The 26,439-nt window shown below is 42.1% G+C and overlaps 1 protein-coding gene across 1 annotated transcript in view; it reads right to left on the bottom strand.

Annotated features, from left to right (window-relative positions):
- LOC124545037 (alpha-tocopherol transfer protein-like) overlaps positions 1-26,439 on the bottom strand; it is a 49,219-nt gene that overhangs the window by 15,321 nt on the left and 7,459 nt on the right. Inside the window, exon 2 of the mRNA XM_047123820.1 lies at positions 13,605-13,761. Coding sequence (XP_046979776.1) covers positions 13,605-13,761 — 157 coding nt within the window. The remainder of the gene's footprint in view (positions 1-13,604; positions 13,762-26,439) is intronic.

Below are 26,439 nucleotides of genomic sequence, written 5' to 3'. Positions count from 1 at the left end.
ATAAATTTGCAGGTCCAGTAACTTGCCGGCAGGTGGAGGAGAGGTACTGGCATACAATTTCTGATCTTCAGACTCCGTTTCAGTGTCCTGGGTTTAATTTCAAATCTCTCCGCAGTGTCTCATGGAATGAAAAAGTGGGAATGAGCGTTTGGCGTCATTGGCCGGGAGGCCCCTTGCGGGGCAGGTCCGGCCGCCTTGGTGCAGATCTTATTACATTCTACGCCACATTGGGGGACCTGCGCGCCGGATGGGGATGAAATGATGATGAAGACAACACGATACCCAGTCCCTGAGTGGAGAAAATCCCCGACCCAGCCGGGAATCGAACCCGGGCGCGCAGGATGGCGATCCGTCACGCTGACCATTCAGCTATTAGGGCGGGGGGGGGGGGGGGGGGGGGGGGGACACGACCTCTCATGGAATGAGGGTATGTGACTGTTGATGGCGATCCTTCCGTCGGATGAAGACATTGAGCTCTGCGGCCTCCTTGGTGTTATTCGAGTAGAGTGGACTATATGCTGGCATCGGTTGGTTGTTTGCTTGATTTGCAGGAAGGGACCAAACAGCGAAGTCATCGGTCCCATTGGATTGGGGAAGGGTGGGGAAGGAAGTCGGCCGTGCCCTTTCGAGGGAACCGCCCCGGCAATTGCCTTTAGTGATTTAGGGAAATCACGGAAAACCTGAATCAGGATGGCCGAACGCGAGTTTGAACCGACATCCTCCGAAACGCGAGTGCAGTGTGCTAACCACTGTGCCACCTCACTCGGTGCTGGCATCGGATTTCACCCTCTGGCATCATCGATAACAACACACTATACGACACCACACTATTACACGCACGCTTAGCACTATCACTTAACACGAGACAACTGCTATGTGAATCATCCAAGTGGCACGCGCAGCAGCTGCGCCCACAATGGGGCACTTTCAAACTCTGTGGGTTCTCAAAACACTGTCTCACGCGAGAACGCGGTGTCATCATCATCCTCATCCTCATCACTTAGTACGACAATCTGTGTCTTAAAGGGAAAATCTTCCATTGTTCTCCGTAACCACAATGACAATGACGCTGTCCCCCCATAAATCATAATTTAATCTCTATCATTTATTCATTTCTTATATTGAAACACGTATGTAACATAGCAGCGATGGCGAGGCATTGTAGCATCTGTGACCAGAGAGTATGCGCTTGACCGCGCGAGTGTTGCGAGCGGTTCTCAGTCTGTCAGTCAGTCGTTGTAGTCTGTCAGTAGCAGTCGTTGCGAGTCTGTAGCTCTGTTTAGTTGCAGAGCAGTACGCTAATAGTCGTCATGCAGAGCGGTCGGTCAGTAGTAGCAGCCCAGTGCGGTTGTGTGATGTAGGCGGTCGGCAACACTGGTCAAGATGGTGAATAAGGTATACTATTAATTAATATAATCATTAGATAATGTAAAAATTTATTTATTGTAATTATTCTCCAACAAGTCCCCCAATAATAATTTTTATTTCAAAAGCATTTTCTCAAAAATTTAATTTTTTATTGAACTAAAGATTTCGTTGCACTTCCCATTTCATTCCACTTCTTTTGAAGAAAAATTTCACTAAAATCACAAAAAAAGAGAATATTATTATTTGCAATGCAGTTCCTCCAAGCGGTGCGCAACAACAAGAGCAGAAATGTGACATCCATTTATTCTGAGGTAAGACTTTAATTCTGATTGTTTTACACAGGGCCAAAGACCGATATTTCGGTTTAATTAAATTTTCTTATCACTGAATGGACTTTAATTTTTCATGAGGAATTTATATTTGAGTCAGATTGCGAATTTCACATTTTTGTTGCCATTGTCAGTACATTTCATTGTGGGCAGGTTACGCTTAGCGCAGTGTCCATTAGCATTTGTATTAAGTATTGTCATTTTCCTTTTAAAATTTCTGTGGGGAGGTTACACTTGGCGACACCCAGTCCAGGATCGTATTTCGTTGAGAGTCTTTTGAGCGACAGTCAGATATCTGCTCTTATTTGCTTAAGTATAATTAGAATTTGGCGCAACGCTTTTATTAATCTTGTGACTTTCTTTCTACAGGTCAACGGCAATTCGTTGCTCTGTTGTATTTGTGTGTTGTTTTTGCATTTGTGCTTATTGTTTTGTGAATATTTGTGACTGTTGTAAAAATGCCGCGAAAGACTATGAATAGTGTATCGCGAGGTATTGTGAATGAATTTACCGACTCAAACAACGTGACTGATAATAATTGTGACACGCAGAGTAATGATGACAATCCTGCGTTCACTAACAATCAGTGCATTCCAACCACTAGTGATGACTTTTACCGTGATGACGAACAAACGAACCCAATTGTCTCGTCTGTTAATTTGACGACAATTGATGACGCGGGACGCCCTATTATAATGAGCGCTGCCCAGCTTAACACACCCGATTTGGAAAACTCAAGTAACGTACAGACGAATTTGTGTAATGAAAATGAACAGGATACACAAAGTACGACGGATTTATTTAATTCCGAAATAGTGAGTGACAGTGTAGGTCCGACTGATAAACCTTTCTGTAAATTACAGAATGACCAAATGGTCACGCAAAACGAGAAAATTCCAGATCCACCACTAAACAGCACAGAGAATATAAACGCTAGTTTTGACTTGGTACGAATTATGAGAAGTTTGCTACAACAGCAAAGTGAGAAAATAGACAACAGTAGTAAAGATCTCAAACAACAACTTAGTGCAGATATCAAACAACTTAGTGAACAGGTCAGACAACAGAATGAAAAATTAGACGACAATTCCAGACAGCTTAGTGAACAAATTAGAGCTGTTGCCGCGCAGTGCCATGACACTAAGGAACAGTTGCGCGCGGAAATTGAGGCGTGTTCACAAAAAAATAGCGAAGAAATTAAGTCTGTTGCGCAGGAATTAAGAGAAATGCAAACAGCCGCAACAGATACACTCAGAGACGAAATTAGCGGAGTCGCTAAACAATGCTCTGAAAAAGCTGCACAATTACGGGACGAGTTTAGAGCAATGACGGTAGAACTTTCGCGCACTATGGACGCAAAGATAGACGCGAAATTCGAACAGCAGAATACTCAGATTAACGAGCGCTTTAATCAGCACATACAGAACAGTGATACGCGTTTCCGCAGATTTATTCAGGATCAAAACAAAGTAAAACGACAAGTCATGGAAACAATCACTGCACAAAGACAAGAGGACAAACGTAAAATATTCGCGAAAGCGAAGACGTATGTAGACAATAATATTACTACAGTGTCTGACAAAATTAATACCATAGAACAATTGAACGCGGAATTACGGGATGAAATTTCTGACCTTAAATCAAAAACAGATACACACACAGTAAATATTCAAACAGTGACAGATAGATTCGAACAATTAGATCTAACACAGGATTGTGATGTTATCAAAGGTGATGTTAAAAAACTGAGCGAAACTACGCGCAAGTTGCAAAAACAGATTAATGCGTCTGATTCTAAAACCGATGATCAGGTTAAAATACTGACTGAAAAATATGATGAATTGGCCAGTCGTATTGGTGTTATCGAAAATACTAATGACAATAAATCAGATGATACTGCACCGGTTTCATTTAACCAAACACCTGAATTTCAAAATTTACAGCAGGCAATTAATGAGATCGATTCATCTAACAACACGTTACGTAGGAAGTTATCAAATTTACAACAAGAAGTAACAGAGATGAAAAACATTTCAGTTAATAACATGCCACAACAGACGCCACTTTATGAACATGAGTCAGACTCACGCAGTGCGTATAATTTGGGTAATCTACAGAGAGTACGGGACTTAGATTCCGATCAACCACAGTTCAATAGATTCTCTTACGATCCTGAACTTGTCCTATCACACAGAGATGATAATTTCGACTACAAACATTTTCTGTCAGTGAGAAAGTTTAAGGTTTTCAAAAACGATAGAACGCAGATTCACCCACTGGATTGGATTCAACAATTTAGCTTTGCTCTTCCACCGACTTGGCCTGTAACGCATAAACTTGAATTTATTTGCAGTTTTTTGGAAGGCGAACCGGCAACTCGTATGAGACCGATCGCGAGGCAATGCTATTCAGTAGAAGAGTTTCAGAATGCTTTTCTATCTGCGTATTGGTCGAAGACGACACAGCGCGGAATTAAAGATCAGTTAATTAGTTTGCCGAATTACGAGAACTCAAATTTTCCCAGTGTCACGCAATTTTTTGAGCATATGGTCCAACAAAACCAGTACCTAAGTGAGCCGTACAGTGAATCCGCACTTATACAATTATGCATTTCCAAATTACCACGGTCATTACGAGTGTCACTTCTAACAGGTCAGCAAAAAGAAAATATTTCAGCGTTTAGAGATCTTTTACAGCTCTTGGAAGTACAGCAATCTGATTATTCTTTTGTAAACAAAAACTTTTCCTGTAACAACCAAGGTCAACAACAGTACTACAATTATGATCAGGGACGTAGTTTCAATCGGAAAGATAACAGACGCTTTAGGAACGACAACTACCAAAACTTTAATAACAGGCAAAATTCTAATTATCAATACCGTCAAAATTTTCAGCAACAGGAACAACACTTTAGTAACAATAGAGGTGTTTCACAACAACAACATCAAAACCAGCCGGTTAGCATACCTAACCAACAATGGAATACACAAGGTCAACCAGGCTTTAATGTTTCGCCGCGTGCACGTATAGTCCCAGCCCCAACAAATAGTAACGCATGGCAGCAAAAAAATAACTACGTACAGACAACACACCATTTCAATTCCTATCGCAATGTGCCGTATAGAAATTACTATCATGACAGACGCAAAAATGATGAGCACAATTTTCAGCGTACATTTAATAACAGTCGATCTTATGAGCAGCAACAACACCAGCAACAACAAATAATCATGAATGAAACAGACAATAGGTGTCATCCATAGCGTAACACGTCAGTAAGAAATAACAGAACAGTTCATATAGTGGATATGCCACAACATTCTCCCGTAAATAACAGCACGTACGATAGAGTTTAACCAGATACAGCACAGATTGCATATTACAGTAACGCAAACATTACTTTCGACACGCAGAATCTTCTTCACGAAAATGTTATTAATTTTGACGCCATCCGACACACGTTTGCATTAGAGACAGAATTACGACGTATGTAGACGATATTCTTATCGCAGAAGCTAACTGGTCTGAACACAATCTGATTCTTGAACAACTGTTACAAACTTTTCATGCAGAAGGACTTACAGTTAATCTTAGTAAATCGCACTTTGGCAAAACTTCTATAAAATTTCTTGGACACGTAATTTCAGCAGAAGGCATTGCACCTGATCCGGAAAAACTTCAAGCTCTACGTGACATTACCGTTCCTACGACGAAGAAACAATTACGCAGTTTTTTGGGTTTAATTAACTTTTTTCGTAAATTTATTCATCACTCTGCTTTAGACACACCCAGATTATGCCAATTAACAGGTAAAAACACTATTTGGTCTTGGGATAAGCAAGCACACTCTGAATTCATGAACCTGAAACATGCTTTGTTGAATGCTCCACTTTTATCGCACCCAGATCTTACCAGAAATTTTTCCATTGCCACCGACAGTTCCAACACCGCTCTAGGCGTACACATTTTTCAGGAAATAGAAGAAGATGGTTCAACAGTAATTAAAAACATCGCATTTGCGAGTCGCATTCTGTCACCTGCTGAGCGAAATTATTCCGTTACAGAACTTGAAACATTATGTGTTGTATGGGCTTTTACGAGATTTCGGCACTTTCTTTATGGCAGACATACCACCGTTTACACAGACCACAGAGCGATACAATTTTTACTCTCGGCTAAATTTACTCACGACAGGTTAAGTAGATGGAAACTTTATTTACAGGAATTTAATTTTACAATTGTTCACATTCCCGGCACACAAAATGTTATAGCAGACGCACTATCGCGTTCTCTCGGCAATAATCAGCAAGACGTAGCAACCAACTTCTGTAAAACAAATTTCAGTGTCATGTACATTCAGCAAGTTGCCTTTGAAAATTTTATTTCATCGTCATTACAGGACATAGCACAAGAACAAAATAAAGACAATGTGTGGAAAGAAATTAAACACCTTTGGCAAGATAGGAAAAATGTTACGATTAGGAACCACTACACTGTACGCAATGACGTTCTGTTTCGCCGCTCTCATCCTGACAGCAACAATTGGTTATTATGCATTCCTGACGAACTGGTTAACAAATTAATCTGGTACACTCATTTAAGCTACGCACATTACGGAGCACGAAAATGTTTTCTTATACTGAGACAGAACTGTTATTTTACCAACATGGAGAAACGTATACGACGAGTTTTAGCGTCTTGTAAAATTTGCCAGAAAGCTAAATCAGACACCACTTCACATATTCCTCCTTTATATCCCATTATACCTGTTAAATTAAGACACATGGCCGCTGTAGATATTTTTGGTCCGATTCCCAGAACTAACAGAGGTTTTTGCTACATATTTGTCGCTGTTGAGCTTACTTCAAAATTTGTTACTTTCACTCCATTACGCAAAGCTACTGCTATAACTGTTTCGAAAGCATTTGTAAAACATTTTCTATCTCATGTAGGGCATGTAATGAAAGTAATTTCTGACAATGGATCTCAATTTCGTAGTACCATATGGACACGCATGTTACGAGCCAGAAACATTTCTCCGATCTATATATCCAAGTACTACGCTTCTTCGAACCCCTGTGAACGATTAATGAAAGAAATTGGTAAGCTGTGCCGAATATACTGCCACAAAAGACATATTGATTGGGATACATACATACTCTCATTCCAAGATGTAATTAATTCCATACCAAATGAATCCACTATGCTATCTCCGTCTGTTATACTGAAAAATGCTGAACCACCTAACAAAATTAAAGAGTTAATAACATTTCCTACATCTCGTCGATTACGACACCACGAAATAATTGACATTGCGCTGAACAACATCAAACGTGCCGCAGAGCGCCGGAGAAGACAGCAAAAACAGGTTTGTACACGCCGCGTCTTTCACGTTGGACAGAAGATATTAATACGTACACACTATTTATCCAGTAAATTAAAAGGTAAGTGCAGTAAATTTGAACTTCTATACGCAGGTCCATATCGGATTCGCAGCATCCCTCACCCCAATGTTGTACACGTCGAAACTTTGAGAACTAGAAAATCGAAAGGCAATCACCATATCTCAAACATTAAACCGTTTATTAAATGAAGACACTTTATGATTCAACACACTATGATGCCATTTACTAACGCAATTATTTCACCTGACTAATTACTGATGATTATCGTATTTTTCTTGGCAAGTGCCCGGCAAGGTAAGATTAGCAGGTCGCTTTTCTTGTCGTTACACATCAGACCGTGCACATTTTCCACTTTTTTTTGGTGTATGATTATACTCCAGTTTTATTTGTATGTATTGTGAAATAGTTAAGATATAACACATACCAATCGACGTTGACACTTTTTGTTGCCCTATGACATCTCAACATCGTGACGGTTTTACATTTTTGCTGCTGCATCGTATTATTCTGTGTACATTTTTGCATCTGAACACTGTCAATGTCTTTGACACGTTACGTTTTCTGTCATGTTATGCTGTATGGTTAATTGTGTCACCATAAACCAGTCATTATTTAGTGGGTATATGATTTAAATGCAAGACATTAATCTTTGTTCATGAATTTCAGAAAGAAATGATGCATGTAAGAAATAAATTCAACAGAAATGGGAATTTCACCTACGGAATAAACGATAGAAGATGCAATAACTTTATGAGGAAGAGTAAATGGATCAGGATTAACAAGCATTAACAAGAATATACTATACTCATCGTAGAATAGCAGTCTTAACTAATTTTTTCTTTCAGAATACAAGGTGATTGATGCAGGCTGTCAGACTGAACTACACATCTTAGTTTTAGTGATGAAATATGCTAGAGATAAGGAATAGTTGTATAATGAGTAATGAAGTGATTTTTTGCAGATGATAATTAATACTGATGAATGATGATGAAGAATATGCTATTATGAATAATGAAGTTTTTCTTTACAGGTGATGATAATAATGAAGTTATGATAATATGGATAATGAAGTGATGGATAATGAAGTTTTTTCTTTACAGATGAAGATAATGTTGAAGTTATGTATTTATGCTACGTAGTTATTTAAGTATTTGTTGCAGTTTGTTTTGACAGCAGGTGTTAGATTGCATAGTAGGATGACAGAAAGTTTTGGAAAGGACAGCTATGGAACACATTTTTATACACATTTCACTGCCTGTTAATTCGAGGTTCACTACTTTTCAGCATACTAATGCGTTTCTTCTTTCAGGTCAATAATCCATTTTGTATTTTTTTTCAGGAGAAGCTTTTCATGATACTTGCTAAACCTGTTACTTATTATACCTGTTCTAGTACTTGCATTTTTTTTTGTATTTTACCCATTTGTGTTTATCATTTATAAATGTGATCACATGTACTGCCTTGTTACATAATCTTGCTACAGCTGACTCATGACGAATGACGTTACCTATCCTCATTTGCAGCAATAGGTCAAAAGCAAAAAGTGTTATGCCTCAGCAATTAATTATCGATCCCAACGCAATGCATTGCTACCAAAAAAATGTATTACCAGTCCCACATAATGTCACTAGTTTGAGAAAATTCTGAATAATACTGATTAGCTCTGAATAGTATGTCACTTGAGTAATGACCTCTTAATGAGACAAAAAAAAAAAGTATATATTTAAAATAATGCTTTGTCACTAGTTAATAACTGCCACTGTTTATTGTAATGAGACTACTTATAATGCCTGTGATTATTAATGCTATGACTGTAATTAACTGATTTTTAATAATGACTTCGTAATAATCTGAATAATACTGAATGATGATTTTATTCAATACTTGCTGGCCACTGAGTGCCAATAATTAATGTCACTTGAAGAATTGTTATTAATTATGCCATTAATTAGTCCTTTTTTTTCCATGTTGAGTTTTCATGTTTTGGTTAATGGCCAATGAGTGCCAATAATTTGTATCACTCAATGTATTATGTTAATGCTAGGCCAATAATTGACTCTCCTTTTCAATTAAGGCTTCTGATGAACATTATTCTGTCTTACTAAATATACTTTGTAACTGGCCAAGGACCGCCACTGTTTATTGTAATACGATTACCCATGATGCCAGCTAGTGATTCTTAATAGATTGTAATGACACATAATTAATTAACTATGGTACTGTTTAATAATGCTTTGTAATTAATTAAGGCTAATAATTCTTACTATATTGAAATGACAAATGATTAATTAATTAACTGTAATTAGACAAATGATTAATTAACGACAAGTGATTAATTAACTGTAATTAGACAAATGATTAATTAACGACAAATGATTAATTAACTGTAATTAGACAAATGATTAATTAACTGTAATTAGACAAATGATTAATTAACGACAAATGATTAATTAACTGTAATTAGGAAAAGGCTAATGATTATTGGAATGACAAATGATTAATTAACTGTAATTAGGAGAAGGTTAATGATTCTTAATTATACTCTGTAACTGAAAAGAATGCGATTATTTCATAATACTTTGTAACCAGGAAAAGAAGGCTACTGATTCTATGTAAAACAACTAATGAACATTTTTCTGTAATACTACATACTTGGTACAGAAATGTTCAATAACTGGGCTATGAATGCCACAAACTATCAATGAAGACTGTAATTGTCAATATTATGTGACATAATGTCCTTCACCTCATGAGTTAACTACCTTGAATTACTGCAATGTCCATTTGTCCTGTTTATCCCACTGATCATGGAGCACTATATTTGGTTTTTGCACTAATTCTACGTTGGTGTGCCTTGTAAGAGCGTGGTGTTGACACGACATGCTGTCCACCACCGTGAGCAATGAAGACGTTATTATGGTCCCACTGTTTGGTGTACCTAATGTACTGCCAAAATGAAAACATGGAACATTACTACGACAGTTCAGTGTCTTGGCTACACTGATATATTCTGATGGGAAAAGAACTTCAAGTTGTGCCACTTGGTGTTGTACTTCTGTGGAAAGATATGGACTTTCAGAGCAGCTGTGTGCAATCTAAAGTGCTACAACCATGATGCAATCCTTCCCTTTCCTATCCTAATTCTTGTCACATAATGAAAATCATTTTTTTGGTAACATCATTTCTGTTCGTAGGTTATACATTTTTTTTCGATTCGCTGAACTCCAGTGCGAGTACACTTATGTCACTGGTCGACATGATGTTTTGCCATTATGTTTATTTGTTGTGAGAATGCTAAAGACATTTTTTCAGTGCGTGTGCACTTTGGACATGATTTTTTTTTGCTATTATGTTTATTTATCGTCAAAATGCTAAAGACATTTATTTTTTCAATTTGTTCTGAAGTACAGTATATGTACACTCTTGTCTTTTATATTGTGTATACATTTTTTATTTTTAAAGATATGTTCTGAACTACAGTGCATGTGCACTTATGTTAGGTGTTAATATGTTTTCTACTGAACTTCAGTGCCTGTGCATTTTTCTCATTTTTCAATATGATTGTACTCATTCTGTATATTCAATACTCCAATGCGTATGCACTTATGTCATTTGTTACTCATTGTATATACATTTCATCATTTACTGATATGTTCTCAACTGCAGTGCAGGTGCACTTATGTCACTTGTCAACATAATATTTTTTGCCAGTCTGTTTATTTGTTCTGAATATGCTAAAGAATTTTTTTTTCAGTGCGTGTGCACTTTGTTATCTGTCAAATAATTTGTATATACATTTTTCTGATTTGTTACTATGTTTTGTACTCACATTTTGTCTTTGTCTGATATATTGTACTTAGTGCGTGTGCACAACATTTAAATATTCTGTAAGTTGTAGAATTTTTGTTAATTAAAGAAAAATTTTGCCGCGCTTGGCAAGTCCAAATGACTCACCATCGCTGCCAAATTTTTGCCCCCCCAGTGGAGGGTTATGAAACACGTATGTAACATAGCAGCGATGGCGAGGCATTGTAGCATCTGTGACCAGAGAGTATGCGCTTGACCGCGCGAGTGTTGCGAGCGGTTCTCAGTCTGTCAGTCAGTCGTTGTAGTCTGTCAGTAGCAGTCGTTGCGAGTCTGTAGCTCTGTTTAGTTGCAGAGCAGTACGCTAATAGTCGTCATGCAGAGCGGTCGGTCAGTAGTAGCAGCCCAGTGCGGTTGTGTGATGTAGGCGGTCGGCAACACTGGTCAAGATGGTGAATAAGGTATACTATTAATTAATATAATCATTAGATAATGTAAAAATTTATTTATTGTAATTATTCTCCAACAAGTCCCCCAATAATAATTTTTATTTCAAAAGCATTTTCTCAAAAATTTAATTTTTTATTGAACTAAAGATTTCGTTGCACTTCCCATTTCATTCCACTTCTTTTGAAGAAAAATTTCACTAAAATCACAAAAAAAGAGAATATTATTATTTGCAATGCAGTTCCTCCAAGCGGTGCGCAACAACAAGAGCAGAAATGTGACATCCATTTATTCTGAGGTAAGACTTTAATTCTGATTGTTTTACACAGGGCCAAAGACCGATATTTCGGTTTAATTAAATTTTCTTATCACTGAATGGACTTTAATTTTTCATGAGGAATTTATATTTGAGTCAGATTGCGAATTTCACATTTTTGTTGCCATTGTCAGTACATTTCATTGTGGGCAGGTTACGCTTAGCGCAGTGTCCATTAGCATTTGTATTAAGTATTGTCATTTTCCTTTTAAAATTTCTGTGGGGAGGTTACAATATTTCGAAGAAAATATTACGAAGGAGAGCTTTCAGGTGTGTGTCAAGACATACGTGCCAGGACATACATTAACTGAGAGAAGTAGTTCTCGCTAGCCATTTCTGCAGACCGTATTAACGATGAACAGTCATCAAACTGTTAGTCTACGTGGATGTAAAGACACAGGCCTATTCACGAATATGATGTCTGTTATTGCTTGTCATACCACGGAAAGATGTTTTCATATCTATATTCTAGTTACTCAGATAATTTCTTATAGAGATAACTAAAAACTAAGTATGTCGTTTTTCTATTGAATTTACAGGGATTCGTAGGTTGTTGAAGACCTTGCACCAGGCTACTAAAACTCTGAATCCTGTACCAAACCAGGAAGCCGAAGTCTACTCATTTTCTTATCCTGTATCATGGCCACAAAATGTGCAGTTCATTTTCAGCTGATTTTTATTACGAACCGCAAGTACTAATAATATTAAACATAAGATGTATAGGTAGTAGTATGTAAAAATATCACTTTCTTTGAAGAGGCCTCTACAGGCTGTATTAGTATCTACTGTTCACAATACTGATATTATTAGCTTTGGCTGAATAAATTAGCCGCGTTCTCACATAAAAAAGTCATCCGGAAACCTATCTGTCTACTAGTCAACGCAGTGAGAGATATCTCCTAACATAAAATGAGTCTCACCAGGTTATCTATGGGCTCACTCCATTTTAGCTAGTTTACGAACAGACGCTAGGAAATTTTACGCACAGTATTTCATTTAGTGCGTAAGTATTAATTTCTTTTTCCGGTACCAGCCAGTGACTTTTACAGATGTCGTGCAAGAAGGACGGAAGGAATTTTTTTTCACATTTTTCTTTTCATTACTGACATTTGGCCGTACCGATGCAGCCATTCGTCTATTTTACATTTTCTCAGATAAAAGATTTATCATCTTGCTCTGGTATTTCTACCATATGTTCAATAAATTTACTGATTCTGTTGGTGCTCGGCGTAACGACGGAGGAAGTTCGAGAGGACAATAATCATATGAATTATCGGGTTGGTCGAAACTACTGGTCCCGTATGTCGGCTTCGAACTGTGACGCGTGACGCCTTACATCGACAGGAAGAAAACAGAACACTGACACTACTCCTTTCACTTCTGTATTATATTTTTGCAACGTTGATTGTGGTGATAGACTGACATGTAGCATAGATAGTGGTCTACATAAGGTAGAAAGGTAGCATATTGTAAATGGCCGAAATCAACGAATCTGATGTACGAAAATGACTATGGTCCTTGTTATGATGCGTATTTTACACATATCGGATTTCAATGATTGTGGGTATCAGTGCGGTCTGAGGCGCCTTGCCACGGTTCCCGCGGCTGCCCACGTCGGAGGTTCGAGGCCTGCCTCGGGCATGGGTGTGTGTGTTATCCTTATAATAAGTTAGTTTCAGTTAGAGTAAGTAGTGTGAGGCGTAAGACCGATGACCTCAGCAGTTTGGTCCCATAGGAACTTAGCACAAATTTCCAAAATTTCAATGATTGTGTCTACCTTGACGGTGTCAGGCGTCCAAGTAGACGGGTAGCATCTGTAGGTTCAGTATTTGCTAATCACCGAGTAGCGGCGAAAAAGAGAACAAATTTCGTCAGTGGTAAATATAGTTCACCCAGCTGCACGTGTCGCCGAGAGAGGAAGCAGAGACTACTTACGCCATTTTCCAGACAGCCTGTAGCTCCGGCTTCAAGGGGTCCCGATCGGAGAACATTTCCGGCGCCAGGCACCTGATGGTGTACGAGGCTTCAATTGTCTTCTTGGCTCTTTCTAGACTGTAGTAGCAGCTGTGCAGGAACAGGATCAGCTGGTCGTCTGCGTAAATGAGAAGCCATTTGTATTTACGTATAAACGGTGCATAAAAGTAACGTAACGAAATATCGTGCAAGAAAGACGTGAATAACCGGCAGAAATCCGACTGTTCAATACGACAACGCCTCGCCGGTGAAGCCTGAAGAATTGTCTCATTAAAGGACTTTGCGCATATCAGAGCTCTTGGCTCTAGCGAACAAGTTGACTATCCAGTTATCAGCAAACTGAAACCGTGGTTCATTACTGACAAACGTAAAATCTATTACATTCCTTTACAGTGACAAACATTACACTTACTAGTTGGCAAATAAAAAATTTCCTACTTATTACTATAACTGTCGCTGGTTGCATACTTACCGATGACTGTTACATTTATATGATTTTTTAAGGGCACACCACCACATTACTCTACATTAGTAGCTAGTTGTCACTATTTCCCCAAACAGGTAATTGTTTGAGTAAGATTTAGCAGTATGCTATTACTGTTTTATTGAATATATAACTTCCTCGTAGACAAACGCATCATCTGCAAGAAATTGACGTTGCATTCAAAGGTCCCAAGCTCGAGTCTCAAACCAGCGCAAGTTTTAACCTCCCAGGAAATTTCATACCAGGGCACACTCGGCCGCAGAGTGAAAATTTCATTCTGGAAACATCCTCAAGGCTGTGGCTAAACGTGTCTCCGCAGTATCCTTTCTTCCAGGAGTGCTAGTTCTGCAGGGTTCGCAGTAGAGCTTCTGTTAAGTTTCAGAAGGTAGGAGACGAGGTAACCTGTGAGGACGGGTCGTGGTTCGTGCTCGGGTAGCTCAGTCGGTGGGACATCATGGCGAGGAACAACAGAGAATGATGATGTAATGGACATTTACCAACACACTGGTGAGCGTGCTACAAAGTTATCGCAGCGAAGTCATTATGCTTGTGATTCTTCGTCGCCGTTAGTAGGCCGATAGCACTGTGATTGGTATACGTCGTAAAAGCCAGAAAAACATAGAACCAAGATGTACCAGACACATTTTATGAACGCCACTTTGTTTACTTCCTCGTCACCGCGCTTCTCAGTCGAACAAGCTCTAATGGCCAACTCTTACAGGAAGAACACTCTTAAGGGGATACGGAATCGGATTTTGGGTTAAAAAATCGAATTTTTTTTTATTGGCGTATTATATTCTGCCATGTTTCCTCTTTAAAATGACGTATCATACATAGCTCTACTACAATTATAACTATTTTATTTTTATATATTTGTGAGATCGGGTATTGCGCTTTAGTTATACACGTCTCTCGTGGCTGACCATGAACTTTTTGGCAGTACCTTTAAAGTGACATGAATTCAAATATCCCGGTTTCCAGCGACTATTTATACACTTGTTGCCCGAAAATGTTTCTCTCTGGTTTCCTCAAGTTACTCTTTGACTTTGTGGCGGGACTGTTTTGTAAACAGTGTGATATAAGAAAGTAGTTGTTGTTGAGTTATTTCGTATTTAGTGCTTCATTTTTCGCAGTGAAAATGCCTAGAGCTAAAGCAAAAGTATTTAAAAAGCGTGTGAACTGGCAAAAGAAAAGAAATAATGATTCATTAGCAAAGCAAAGCAGTTCATCATCATCACTGTTGGAAAATGTGAATCCACTTATTACTGATTTGCCGAACGAACTTACACCAAATGAAAACAGTGCTTCTCATAAAAAACTAAGAGATTTGGAAGAGAAATATAATTTACTTGATAGAGGGAACAAAGTTTTTGAACTCATTGATACGAATATATTGTGTGAAGCTCTTGAAAACAGTTTGTGCTGCAAAAAATGTCATGGAAACGTTTCTCTGAAAGTAGAATCCCATGTTGGCCTGGCTGCCCAGTTTAATTTAATATGCAGTGTTTGTAAATACAGCTGTAAGTTTCCAAGTTCGGTTTCAGTAACTGTAAATAATGGATACAAGAAAACTGAACTTTATAGTGTAAATATTAGGTTAGTTTATGGATTGCGAGCAATTGGTAAGGGCAAAGCAGCTGGTGATATGCTATGTGGTGTTCTAAATCTTCCAAGTGCACCTTCAAAGTTTGAAGCTTACAATTATGTACTAGGATCTGCAGTTGAAGATGTAGCACAGAAGTCAATGCAGGTTGCTGTGGAAGAAGCAGTGGAAGAAAATGACGGCAGTCGTGACCTCACAGTGGCGTTTGATGGCACGTGGCAGAAAAGGGGCCACACCTCCAACAATGGTGTTGTAACAGCAACTAGTGTTGATACTGACAAGGTTATTGATGTTGCAATAATGTCTAAATACTGTAGGTGCACAGGCAGGCTGAAAAATGAACACAGTGATGACTGTATTGCTAATTATTATGGTAGTAGTGGTGGCATGGAGGTTGCTGGGGTGAAGAAAATTTTTCATCGCTCTTCACAGTGGTATAATGTTCGCTATGTCAAATATCTGGGAGATGGTGACTCTAAAGCATTCAAAGAAGTTTTGGAAAGCAAACCATATGGGAACAGTGTAAATATAAGCAAACTTGAATGTATAGGACATGTGCAGAAGAGAATGGGTGCCAGGCTGAGAAGGTTAAAATCAGTTATGAAAGGGAAAAAACTAGATGATGGGAAAACCTTGGATGGCAGAGGAAGATTGACTGATTCCATAATAGACCACATTCAGAACTGCTATGGCCTTGCAATCAGGCAAAATACAGGCAATCTTGAAGAAATGAGGAGAGCTATATGGGCTTTATATTTCCACACCGCATCCACGGATGAGCATCCACAACATGGTTTGTGCCCCAAAGGTGAAAACAGCTGGTGTAAATACAATAGGGTACTAACAACAGGAGAGAAATACATTCACCACCACAGTCTACCATCAGCCATCATGGCAGAAATAAAGCCCATTTTCAGAGATCTGGCTGACAGAAGTCTTCTGATGAAATGTCTTCACGGAAAAACGCAGAACCCCAACGAGTGCTTGAATAGTGTGATATGGCATCGTCTCCCAAAAACAGTGTTTGTCGGAATTAATACACTACATTTTGGTGTGTATGATGCTGTGGCAACCTTCAATCTTGGAAATATAACTAAATGCCAGGTCCTTCAAAAGTTGGGTATGTGTGTTGGTTCCCGTACGGTACGTGCTATGTTCTTTTTAGATCAGCACAGACTAAGGCATGCTGATAATATAATCAAGACATTAGTGAAAAAAGCAAGACAGGTGCAGAGGGGTGCCAAAAGAAGACTTGAAGATGATTATGAAGACTGTGAAGGGGGTATTAGCTACGGATCAGGAATGTTTTAATCTTCTTTCTCCGTTTCCCGTAAGTTTACTTTTTACTTCATCTAGGAACATTATCTCAGGTACTGGTCAACCTAGAAGTCTGAAATTTTTATGACGTAGTGACATAGGTCCCTATTACATACTGAAACAACGATTTTTTAATTACTTGATTTACAAAAGACTTAGGGGTGATAGTCTAGTAAAAAGCGATGGAAAAAATTTACTTAAAAATAAATGTACAATATCTCTGTAAGAAAATACTTTGACAATAAACTGTTGTTTCAGTATTGTTGTAACATATGAATGCACATACAGTAAAATTTTTACCTCTCTGTCTCCAGTAGTTTGTGAGAAAATGTTCCCTATAGTAGGCATATATTAACATTGCGGGGATAGGTGATTCCGTATCCCCTTAAGTTCACCTTCTCAAATGAATACGCATGACCCAAAGCACTGGCCGTCGAACGCTTCCTACGCGAAGATGTGAAGATACCCCGTGACGAGCTCATCGGCATACACCTATCGATCATTACCAGCGTCGTTTATGCTAAGATGACTTCCGACGCTGCCTGCAACGAGATTATTCAAAGGACGCGACATGGACTAAAATTTCGGCACTCCGACGGAAACGTCGGTCCTGTGGATGTCGACCATGCAGGACTTGGCCTTCGGACGATCCGTGTATTCGAACTGCCTTTCGAGGTGAATGAAGATGAAGTCATCGCGGCGCTAAGCCCGTTCGGAAAAGTCCAGAGCCACGTAGCCGAAACATGGGCACAGTTTACAACATATCCGGTGCTTAATGGTGTGAGACAACTCCGAATCGATCTCAAACGGCATATTCCATCCTACATTTCTATCGGCGGCTGCCTTGCGGTGGTCATTTACGACGGACAACCTCGAACATGTTCCGGTTGTGGCAAAGAAGGCCACGTCCGTAATGAATGCCTGCAACGCCGCATCACACAACTAAGGCCCGACGATACGAACACTGACAGAACCACGAACACCCTTCCAGTCACCTATGCGGCGACACTGCACGTCCAGCCCATACAAGACCCCGTTCATGAGCGTCTCTCTGGTCCGATACACCCGGAGGCGTCCCAGCACCTTGACACCGGCGATGCCGCCCGCGAACATGTCCAACAGCCGGACACACCCACGCTAGAAGATCACAAGGATACCAATGAGAGTGTTCTGGAGAATGACGACCGCATCATAGCACCCGCGGCTTTTGTACCGGAACGAAGTGAATCTCTTCCTTCCTCAGACACCGAAACTCATTGCCTAAAGCAGAAGTCGCCCAAACGACGAAAAAAACGCCGCAAGACATCAGAATCGACCACTGAGCCCCCTCCGCAGGACGAAGAGATGGCACATCACTCTGACAGAGAACACGATAACAGTTTCTCCTCTGCCACGGAGACGCGTCATCCACAAGACGGTGAACCGTCCAACAGAGATCGTGCGCAAACCCCGCGCCCAGAAGCCATGGAACATAGTACGCCTGTTGTCACCGACGCAATTGAGCCGACTCGGCCAGCGCTGCCACCTCTCGCCGATGTCAAACCTGTCGGACATTTTTCATGGGCGGATGACACGGATTTCCCACCTCCATCTGATGCGCAAATGAGATCTGTTCCTCCGTTAGACCAACACTAAAATGGGGGAAGTTTCTACGGCGACTCCTGCGACTTCTATGGACTTCCAGCATTCACCACAACAATCTTCAGCAGCTACGAACCTATCGGCAGCACGGATCTCCCATCAGGCGTACCGAATAGCTACTATCAATACTAATAATATCGGCTCCCACGCTAAACTTCAACTGCTCCGTGACACGCTAAGAGCAGCGGACATCGACATCGCCCTGTTACAAGAACTGAGGACAGCAACTTGGACTGGGTGTTATGGATATGAGACGTACGCCGCCCCTGCAGCTATGGAACACACAGGCGCAGCCATCCTCCTCCGAGAAGGGATTGCAGTTTCCGATGTCGCATATCTCCCAACAGCGCGAGGGGTGGCCATAACAGTTGAAGGACTCAAAATCATAAATCTCTACGCCCCATCGGGCACTGATAATCGGAGGGATCGCTCCCAGTTCTACGCAGAAGATATCACGCCTTTATTCCTCGGCCGATACGATCATCTAATCGTAGGTGGAGATTTCAACTGTGTTCTCGAGCGCACAGACCAATACCCCCATTTCACCACATGTCCGGAACTTCGCTTCCTCGTCCGCCGCCTTCGTCTCCTAGACACTTGGCGAGTGGTACACGGCGACCGCCCGGGGTATACACACATCACGAGCCACTCCGCCAGCCGACTTGATAGAATATACATCTCTAACGCTCTAAAATCAGTTCTCCTCGACGCGGAACGTTGGCCGTCTGCCTTTTCGAATCATGACATCCACATCTGTACCATGAACCTACGTCGACAATCTATATGGCGCAGTGCAGGACCTTGGAAACTCAGTCGCGCTACTGCGGGACCCTGAATGTCGACAACAGGTCACCGACACGTGGCACACCTGTGTTCAACGCATTATGCGTTACGAGACCACACTGCAGTGGTGGTTGCTGTGCACCAAACCGGCCATCCGACGCACATTGACACACTATGGCAGAGCCAAAGCCAGGTGGAATCACCATACAACTGATTTCTACTATAGCGCTCTACGTGAACTCATGGATCAACCTCCATCCCCGGATCGTCTAAAAGAAGCTCAACGCATCAAGGCAAAGATTTTAACCTTGACCAAAAAAAATGGTTCAAACGGCTCTGAGCACTATGGGACTTAACATCTATAGTCATCAGTCCCCTAGAACTTAGAACTACTTAAACCTAACTAACCTAAGGATATCACACAACACCCAGTCATCACGAGGCAGAGAAAATCCCTGACCCCGCCGGGAATCGAACAACCTTGACCAGATGCAGTCTAGAGGTAGCTATTGTACGAGCACGCAGCCAAGATAGGATTAACGGTGAAGAACCTTCTATGCATCATATTATTCAAAATGTTCGCCGACGCCGACAGGCTTTAATGACAACTTTAGACTTACCTGATGGACGACGGCTGACTTCGCAAGCTACCATTGCGGATGCATTCACAACCCACTGTAGACTTTTCTATCAAGAAGTACCTGCCGATGCAGAGGCCATTGCTGATGTTGCCCAGGAGACACTTGGTACTCTATACGCAGCAGCTGCAACCCTCCTGACTTCTGAAGTGACCACTGACGACGTCCAAGGCGCTGTGGCCAAACGGTCTCTGAATCGATCTTCCGGCCCGGATGGTTTACCTCTCGAATTTTACAGAACCTTCCAAGATTTGATGATGCCACGATGGAGGGACATGTACTGGGAACTTTTGTCCGACGCGGCGAACCCGCCACCAATGTTCATGGAAGGCTTACTTGTACCAGTCCCGAAACCCGCAGGAGGAACACGACTCGACAGTTATCGGCCGATCACGTTACTCAATTCCGACTTCAAGATTTTCACACGCCTTCTAGCAGTGCGACTCAAACATGTCTTACGAGACATTGTTTCCCACGAACAAACATCTTTAGGCGGCGATCGTAATATACAGATAGCCCTCAGTGAATATCGAGATGTGATCGCTGTGGCAACACACTCGCGACTGCCAGGCGCTTTAATCTCCATCGACTTCAAACAAGCGTTTGACCGCGTCAATCATGCATTCCTCAACGCAGTGATGGACCGAATGGCAATTCCCCCGACGTTCACGCAAGTGATTATGCGGCTCCTTCGTGGAGCAACGTCCAGACTTCTCGTCAACGGCAGACTTACAGAACCTATACGGATTGAACGCTCAGTACGGCAGGGTTGCCCTTTGTCGACGGTGCTTTATGCCATTGCGATGGAATCACTCATTTGCGGATTACGGCGACGTTTGACAGGTATTCCGCTCCGGGATCATATGTTCCGCTGCCGAGCTTACGCGGACGACTTGGCCCTCGTCGTACGTTCAGCGGCTGAAGTACAAGCTGCGATGCAGTGGATTACCCGTTACAGTGCAGGGGCAGGGAGCGCTATGAACGTGGCAAAATCATGCGCCATGAAGATCGGCCGCGTCCTTCCCGCAGACAGCGTAGTCCCATTTCAACTGGTGGACACCCTTCGTTGTCTCGGGTTGCTGTACACGCGAGACATTCGCCGCACCTCGGCGATCAATTTTCGGGCGCTGCTGCAACGCATCCGGGCCAACATACAAAATCACATACTACGCCCGCTGACTATGTGTCAGAGAGCCACCTTCATCAATACCCATCTGGCAGCCCGGATACCCCATATAGCGCAGATTCTGCCCATCACTGCGACAATGGCGGCCAGATTACAGGCGGCTTTCGGCTATTTCATTTGTTCTGAACACATCTTCAAAGTCCAGTATGAAGCTCTCACCTTACCGAAGCGGGATGGTGGCCTCGATCTGGTTAATGTGAGAGCCAGGACTACGGCACTTTACTATGCTCCGGTTATGGATCAGACAAAATGCTAGTTTTACTGGAATGTTGACCACCGAGCTCGCACCTGCTTGGAGACGCCCACCGACGTCTTTGGCACACATCCCACCTCCGATGTCACATATCGGCCGTTTCTTTTTGGAGTACAGCTAAATACCCACCGAGCTCCCCAGGAACAGAAAGACGACCACCCGCGACATCTACCGCCTTCTCCGGAAGTCTCCACCCCGCAACCCCGTCGAAACACGTCACCCCCAGGTTTCATGGCCTACAGTTTGGAAAACGATTCACCAACCATATCACACCACTGACACCACCTCTATGTGGTACCTTCTCGTCAACGGCAAGTATACTACAAGACAGAAACTGCATCGCATCGCACTGGTGGACTCACCCCTGTGCCTCATGTGCAATGTCGAAGATACAGATTTACATCGCTTTTGAGTGCGGGCCAGCAGCGGCTGTCTGGACCCTCGTACAGAAGATCGTGGCTTTCTACCTCCGAGTACCACCACATCACGTTTCTCCTACCATGATGATATATCCCGTCACGACCTACTTTCCATCGGCTAAGTGGCACGCCATCACATGGATCAGTGGCATGGCTGTCAACTACCTCTTCCGGGACGACATCGTCGATCCGGCGGACTTCTGGACACGCCTCCAAGTACATCACCACACCCTTCGCCGACATCGACACTATCGGGCCACTTTCGCGAACTATTTACAGAGTATTTTCACCAACTCGTCTCAAAGCTGGAATCTCAACGAACAGTGCCAGCCAAGACTGGACGATCCCACGTTCCCCTTCAATGGTCAATGATAGAATGCATTTTGTTCTGATGGCTCGCCAAAGTGGAGCATGGCGCGGAATGTATTCCTATTTTATTTCACTTCTTTTTTCTCCTCCTCTTCTACGTTTTTTTTCTCCTTACACATGTTTATCCTTTTCACACATAGCTCTCTATCTGCAGCCTATTTTTTTTCTTTCTCCTGTGCTCCCAAACAAAAAAAAACAAAAAAAAAATTGTTGCAGCTGATGGTGAGACTGTATACTCATTTATGTTAGCAAAAAAAATAAAAAAAATAAAAATAAAAAAGAATAAAAAAAGAAGGCCGTTGGGGAAATATAGCTTCCTTTTATGTTTTCCGTTTTCAAAGGATATTGTGTTATTTTATGAAGAACGTCGTCTTTTATTTTCATACAAAAGAGGTTTTTATTTGTTTTCTTACAAGCTGCAAAAAAAATTAAAAAATAAAATAAAAAAGTAAAAAAAAACGTTGGTAGAGCACTTGCCCGCGAATGGCAAAGGTCCAGAGTTCGAGTCTCGGTACTATTATAAAATACTTAAAAAAATGAAACCAAAAACCAATTCAAGAACTGGCTAACAGATGGCGCTAGACAGCAACACGCTAGTAAGGCCGCATGAGAATCTTGTATATGGTTCAAATGGCTCTGAGTACAATGGGACTTAACATCTGAGATCATCAGTCCCCTAGAACTTAGAACTACGTAAACCCAACTAACTTAAGGACATCGCACACATCCATGCCCGAGGCAGAATTCGAACCTGCGATCGTAGCGGTCGCGCGGTTCCGGACTGAAGCGCCTAGAACCGCTCGGCCACAGTGGCCGGCGATCGTGTATAAAATGAACTGTAGTGAGGGAGGGAGTGAGATGTCCCAACAGTCGCGGCATGTTGACGTTAGCAAAAAAGGCACTGTTAGCGAAGCTTTACTGTCACAATGGAGAACCGGCTACTGTAGCTTTGGCCCGCCAGGTTAGCCGTGCGCTGTAACGCACTGCTTTCCCGGCTGGAAGGCGTGCCAGTCCCCGCCACGAATTCGCCCGGGTATGCCGGCCAGTCTGTGGATGGTTTTTTAAGGCGGTTTTCCACCTGTCTCGGCGAATGCGAGCTCGTTCCCCTTATTCCACCTCAGTTACAATATACCGGCGATTGCTGTGCAAACACTTTTACCACGTACGCGTACACCATAATTACTCTACCACGCAAACAGTGGGGTTACACTCGTCTAGTGCTAGACGTTTCCGGGGAAGTCCGCTGGGGGCCGAACCGCACAATAACCCTGGGTTCGGTATGGGGCGGCGGTGAGGTGAGTGGACTGCTGTAGCCTGTTGTGGGGTTGTGAAGAACTGAGGGCTACAGCGGGGACGAAGCCTCTCAGTCGTTTCTAGGTCCCCAGTTCCATACAATACAATACAAAACAATACTGTAGCTTTACGATCCTACCGCCATAAGAAGGATGTTCGAACGGAGAAAGGTCCTGTGACAACTGTCGCTGTGAAGAATATGATAACGAAGTTCGAAGCCACGTTCTGTTTAGATGATCGGCCCCTCAGTGGGCGACTACACGCAAGTGCTACTACTGCTCAGTCAGCTCAGGAAGAAATAAAGACTTTAGTGGCTTCGGTTCCGTATAGTGAAGTCAGCGCTTGTGAAGTTGCACGTCACACTGGCATTCCACGCACTACCGTTTGGAGAGCAGCAAGGCGTACCCTCCAATGCTGTACATACAAAATCTAGCGTCATCGTGAACTTTTCGCGTGGAGAGGAGCTGCAAAGTAGGCACTTTAGAAGATGGGGATAGCAGATGAATGGTTTTCTAACGTGTTGTGGACCAACGAAGCCCATTTCACACTCCGAGGGTCTAGTAACACCTACAATTGCAGAATTTGGGCCACAGAAGCTCTTAGAACGGTCTTGGAAACACAGCTGCTTGATGAGGAAGTCGTGATGTGGCGTGGATGTACCATATCAATCATGATCAGACCCTTTTTCTTCGAGGAAATGCGGGATGCTGCTTTCTTACAGCGTGAAGAGGGCGAGGTTAGCCGATATGCTAGACAATCGCATCATTTCAAACCTGGCTGGTAAACACCAACTGGAAGGTACGGCTTTTACACACGATGGCGCTCCACCCTATATTGCAACAGGCGTGAAAGATTTCTTGCGCGCATTGTTAGGTGAGGGTGGCGTACTGAGCCGCCACTTCCGTCATGTTTTACCTCCCAGGTCCCCAGACCTCAGTGCGTGTGATTCTTTGTGGTGGGGTTACCTGAAGTCGCACGTCTACCATGATCCTCAGACCTCATTAGGGATACTAATAGACAATACCCGAAGACAATTTTCCACGATCCGTAATAATATGCTGTACTGTGCTTTTCACAACATTGTCCCTCGACGACAGATATTTTTGATGAACGACGACCGACATGCTGAGCATTTGTTATAAGAACATAGTCTTTGCCACAATTCAATTATTATGCTAATGATTGCTTTTGTATGATATGAACCGCCATTTGTTGGTCATTCTGTGTACTTTTTTTTGTTCTTTTGTTTCGGTGAAACCCCATCTGAGCCGGCCGGTGTGGCCGAACGGTTCTAGGCGCGTCAGTCTGGAACCGCGTGACCGCTACGGTCGCAGGTTCGAATCCTGCCTCGGGCATGGATGTATGTGATGTCCTTAGGTTAGTTAGGTTTAAGTAGTTCTAAGTTCTAGGGGACTGATGACCTCAGATGTTAAGTCCCATAGTGCTCAGAGCCATTTGAACCATTTGAAACCCCATATTACTTCAAGCATCTGAGCCAATCCCTACCTCTTTATATACATTATTTCGTAAACCATTGAATTTACAAATGATAACGAACTTTTATGTCAGCCTGTATAATGGTTTAGCAATAAGAGATTAAACAGGCTAGATGTCGCTTAAGTAGAGAGAGAGAGTGGCCAACCCTAAGGTGGAGGCAATGTTTATTTCCAGACTGCACGAGGAATGGACAACTAGATATCGTCGCAACGTACAATGCAGACACCTATCGCCTATAACAAGACATAAATCTGACAAGTGAGACCAATGCAGCACTTCAAAATTTAGTCCACAAAAATTGATATGAAAATCTAATGAAATAATCATCACCACAGATTCGACTCACATAATTCTTTGATCGATGGTAACTTACGTAAAATGAAACAACAGAGGACATGCTGAAGTGCACCAAGATCTATCAGTAGTAATGCTGTGCCAATTACAAAAAAAATGTTCAAATGTGTGTGAAATCTTATGAGATTTAACTGCTAAGGTCATCAGTCCCTAAGCTTACACACTAATTAACCTAAATTATTCTAAGGACAAACACACACACCCTTCCCCGAGGGAGGACTCGAACCTCCGCCGGGACCAGCCGCACAGTCCATGACTGCAGTGCCCTAAACCGCTCGGCTAATCCCGAGCGGCTATGCCAATTACAGTGCACTCTGTTTACAACACGTGACCGATGTCGTTGACGTTGCTACATCATCAGTCTTATCAGTGATGTCATCAGGGAAGTCATCAGTCTTATCAGTGATGACATCACCCTTATCAGTGACAAGCCAAACCCCTTTTCCCCCTCCCCTCCTCATCCCCTCCTCTCAACTACAACCAACCAAAATGTATTATTATGATGATGATGGAGGTCCTACACGCCGTGACAGAGTGTAGGGGAACGATGCAGGAGAGCCGCACTGCCGTACTAGGAAAGGTCCTAGTGGAGGTGGTTTGCCATTGCCTTCCTCCGACCATAATGGGGATGAATGATGATGATGAAGATGACATAACAACACCCAGTCGTCTCAAGGCAGGGAAAATCCCTGACCCCACCGGGAATCGAACCCGGGATCCTGTGCTCGGGAAGCAAGAACGCTACTGCGAAACCACGAGCAGCGGACCAATGTAGTATTAAGCCAATAAAAAAATTCAAGATGGTGGAACTAACGTAGCTGCATTGGTGAGGAATAAAAAAGCACTCTCCCACTCCCCTACCTCCACCCAATGAAAAATCCATGATGGGGAAATTAGCACAATTGCGCTGTATGCTCCACCCTCCTTTCCGTATCTCCATCCAATCACAGTGAGATACC

This window comes from Schistocerca americana, chromosome 8 (genome assembly GCF_021461395.2).
Source record: "Schistocerca americana isolate TAMUIC-IGC-003095 chromosome 8, iqSchAmer2.1, whole genome shotgun sequence".
In the NCBI taxonomy this organism is placed as follows: domain Eukaryota; kingdom Metazoa; phylum Arthropoda; class Insecta; order Orthoptera; family Acrididae; genus Schistocerca; species Schistocerca americana.
Note: the sequence above shows the minus strand (reverse complement) of the source record. Positions and strands in the feature narration are given on the sequence as shown.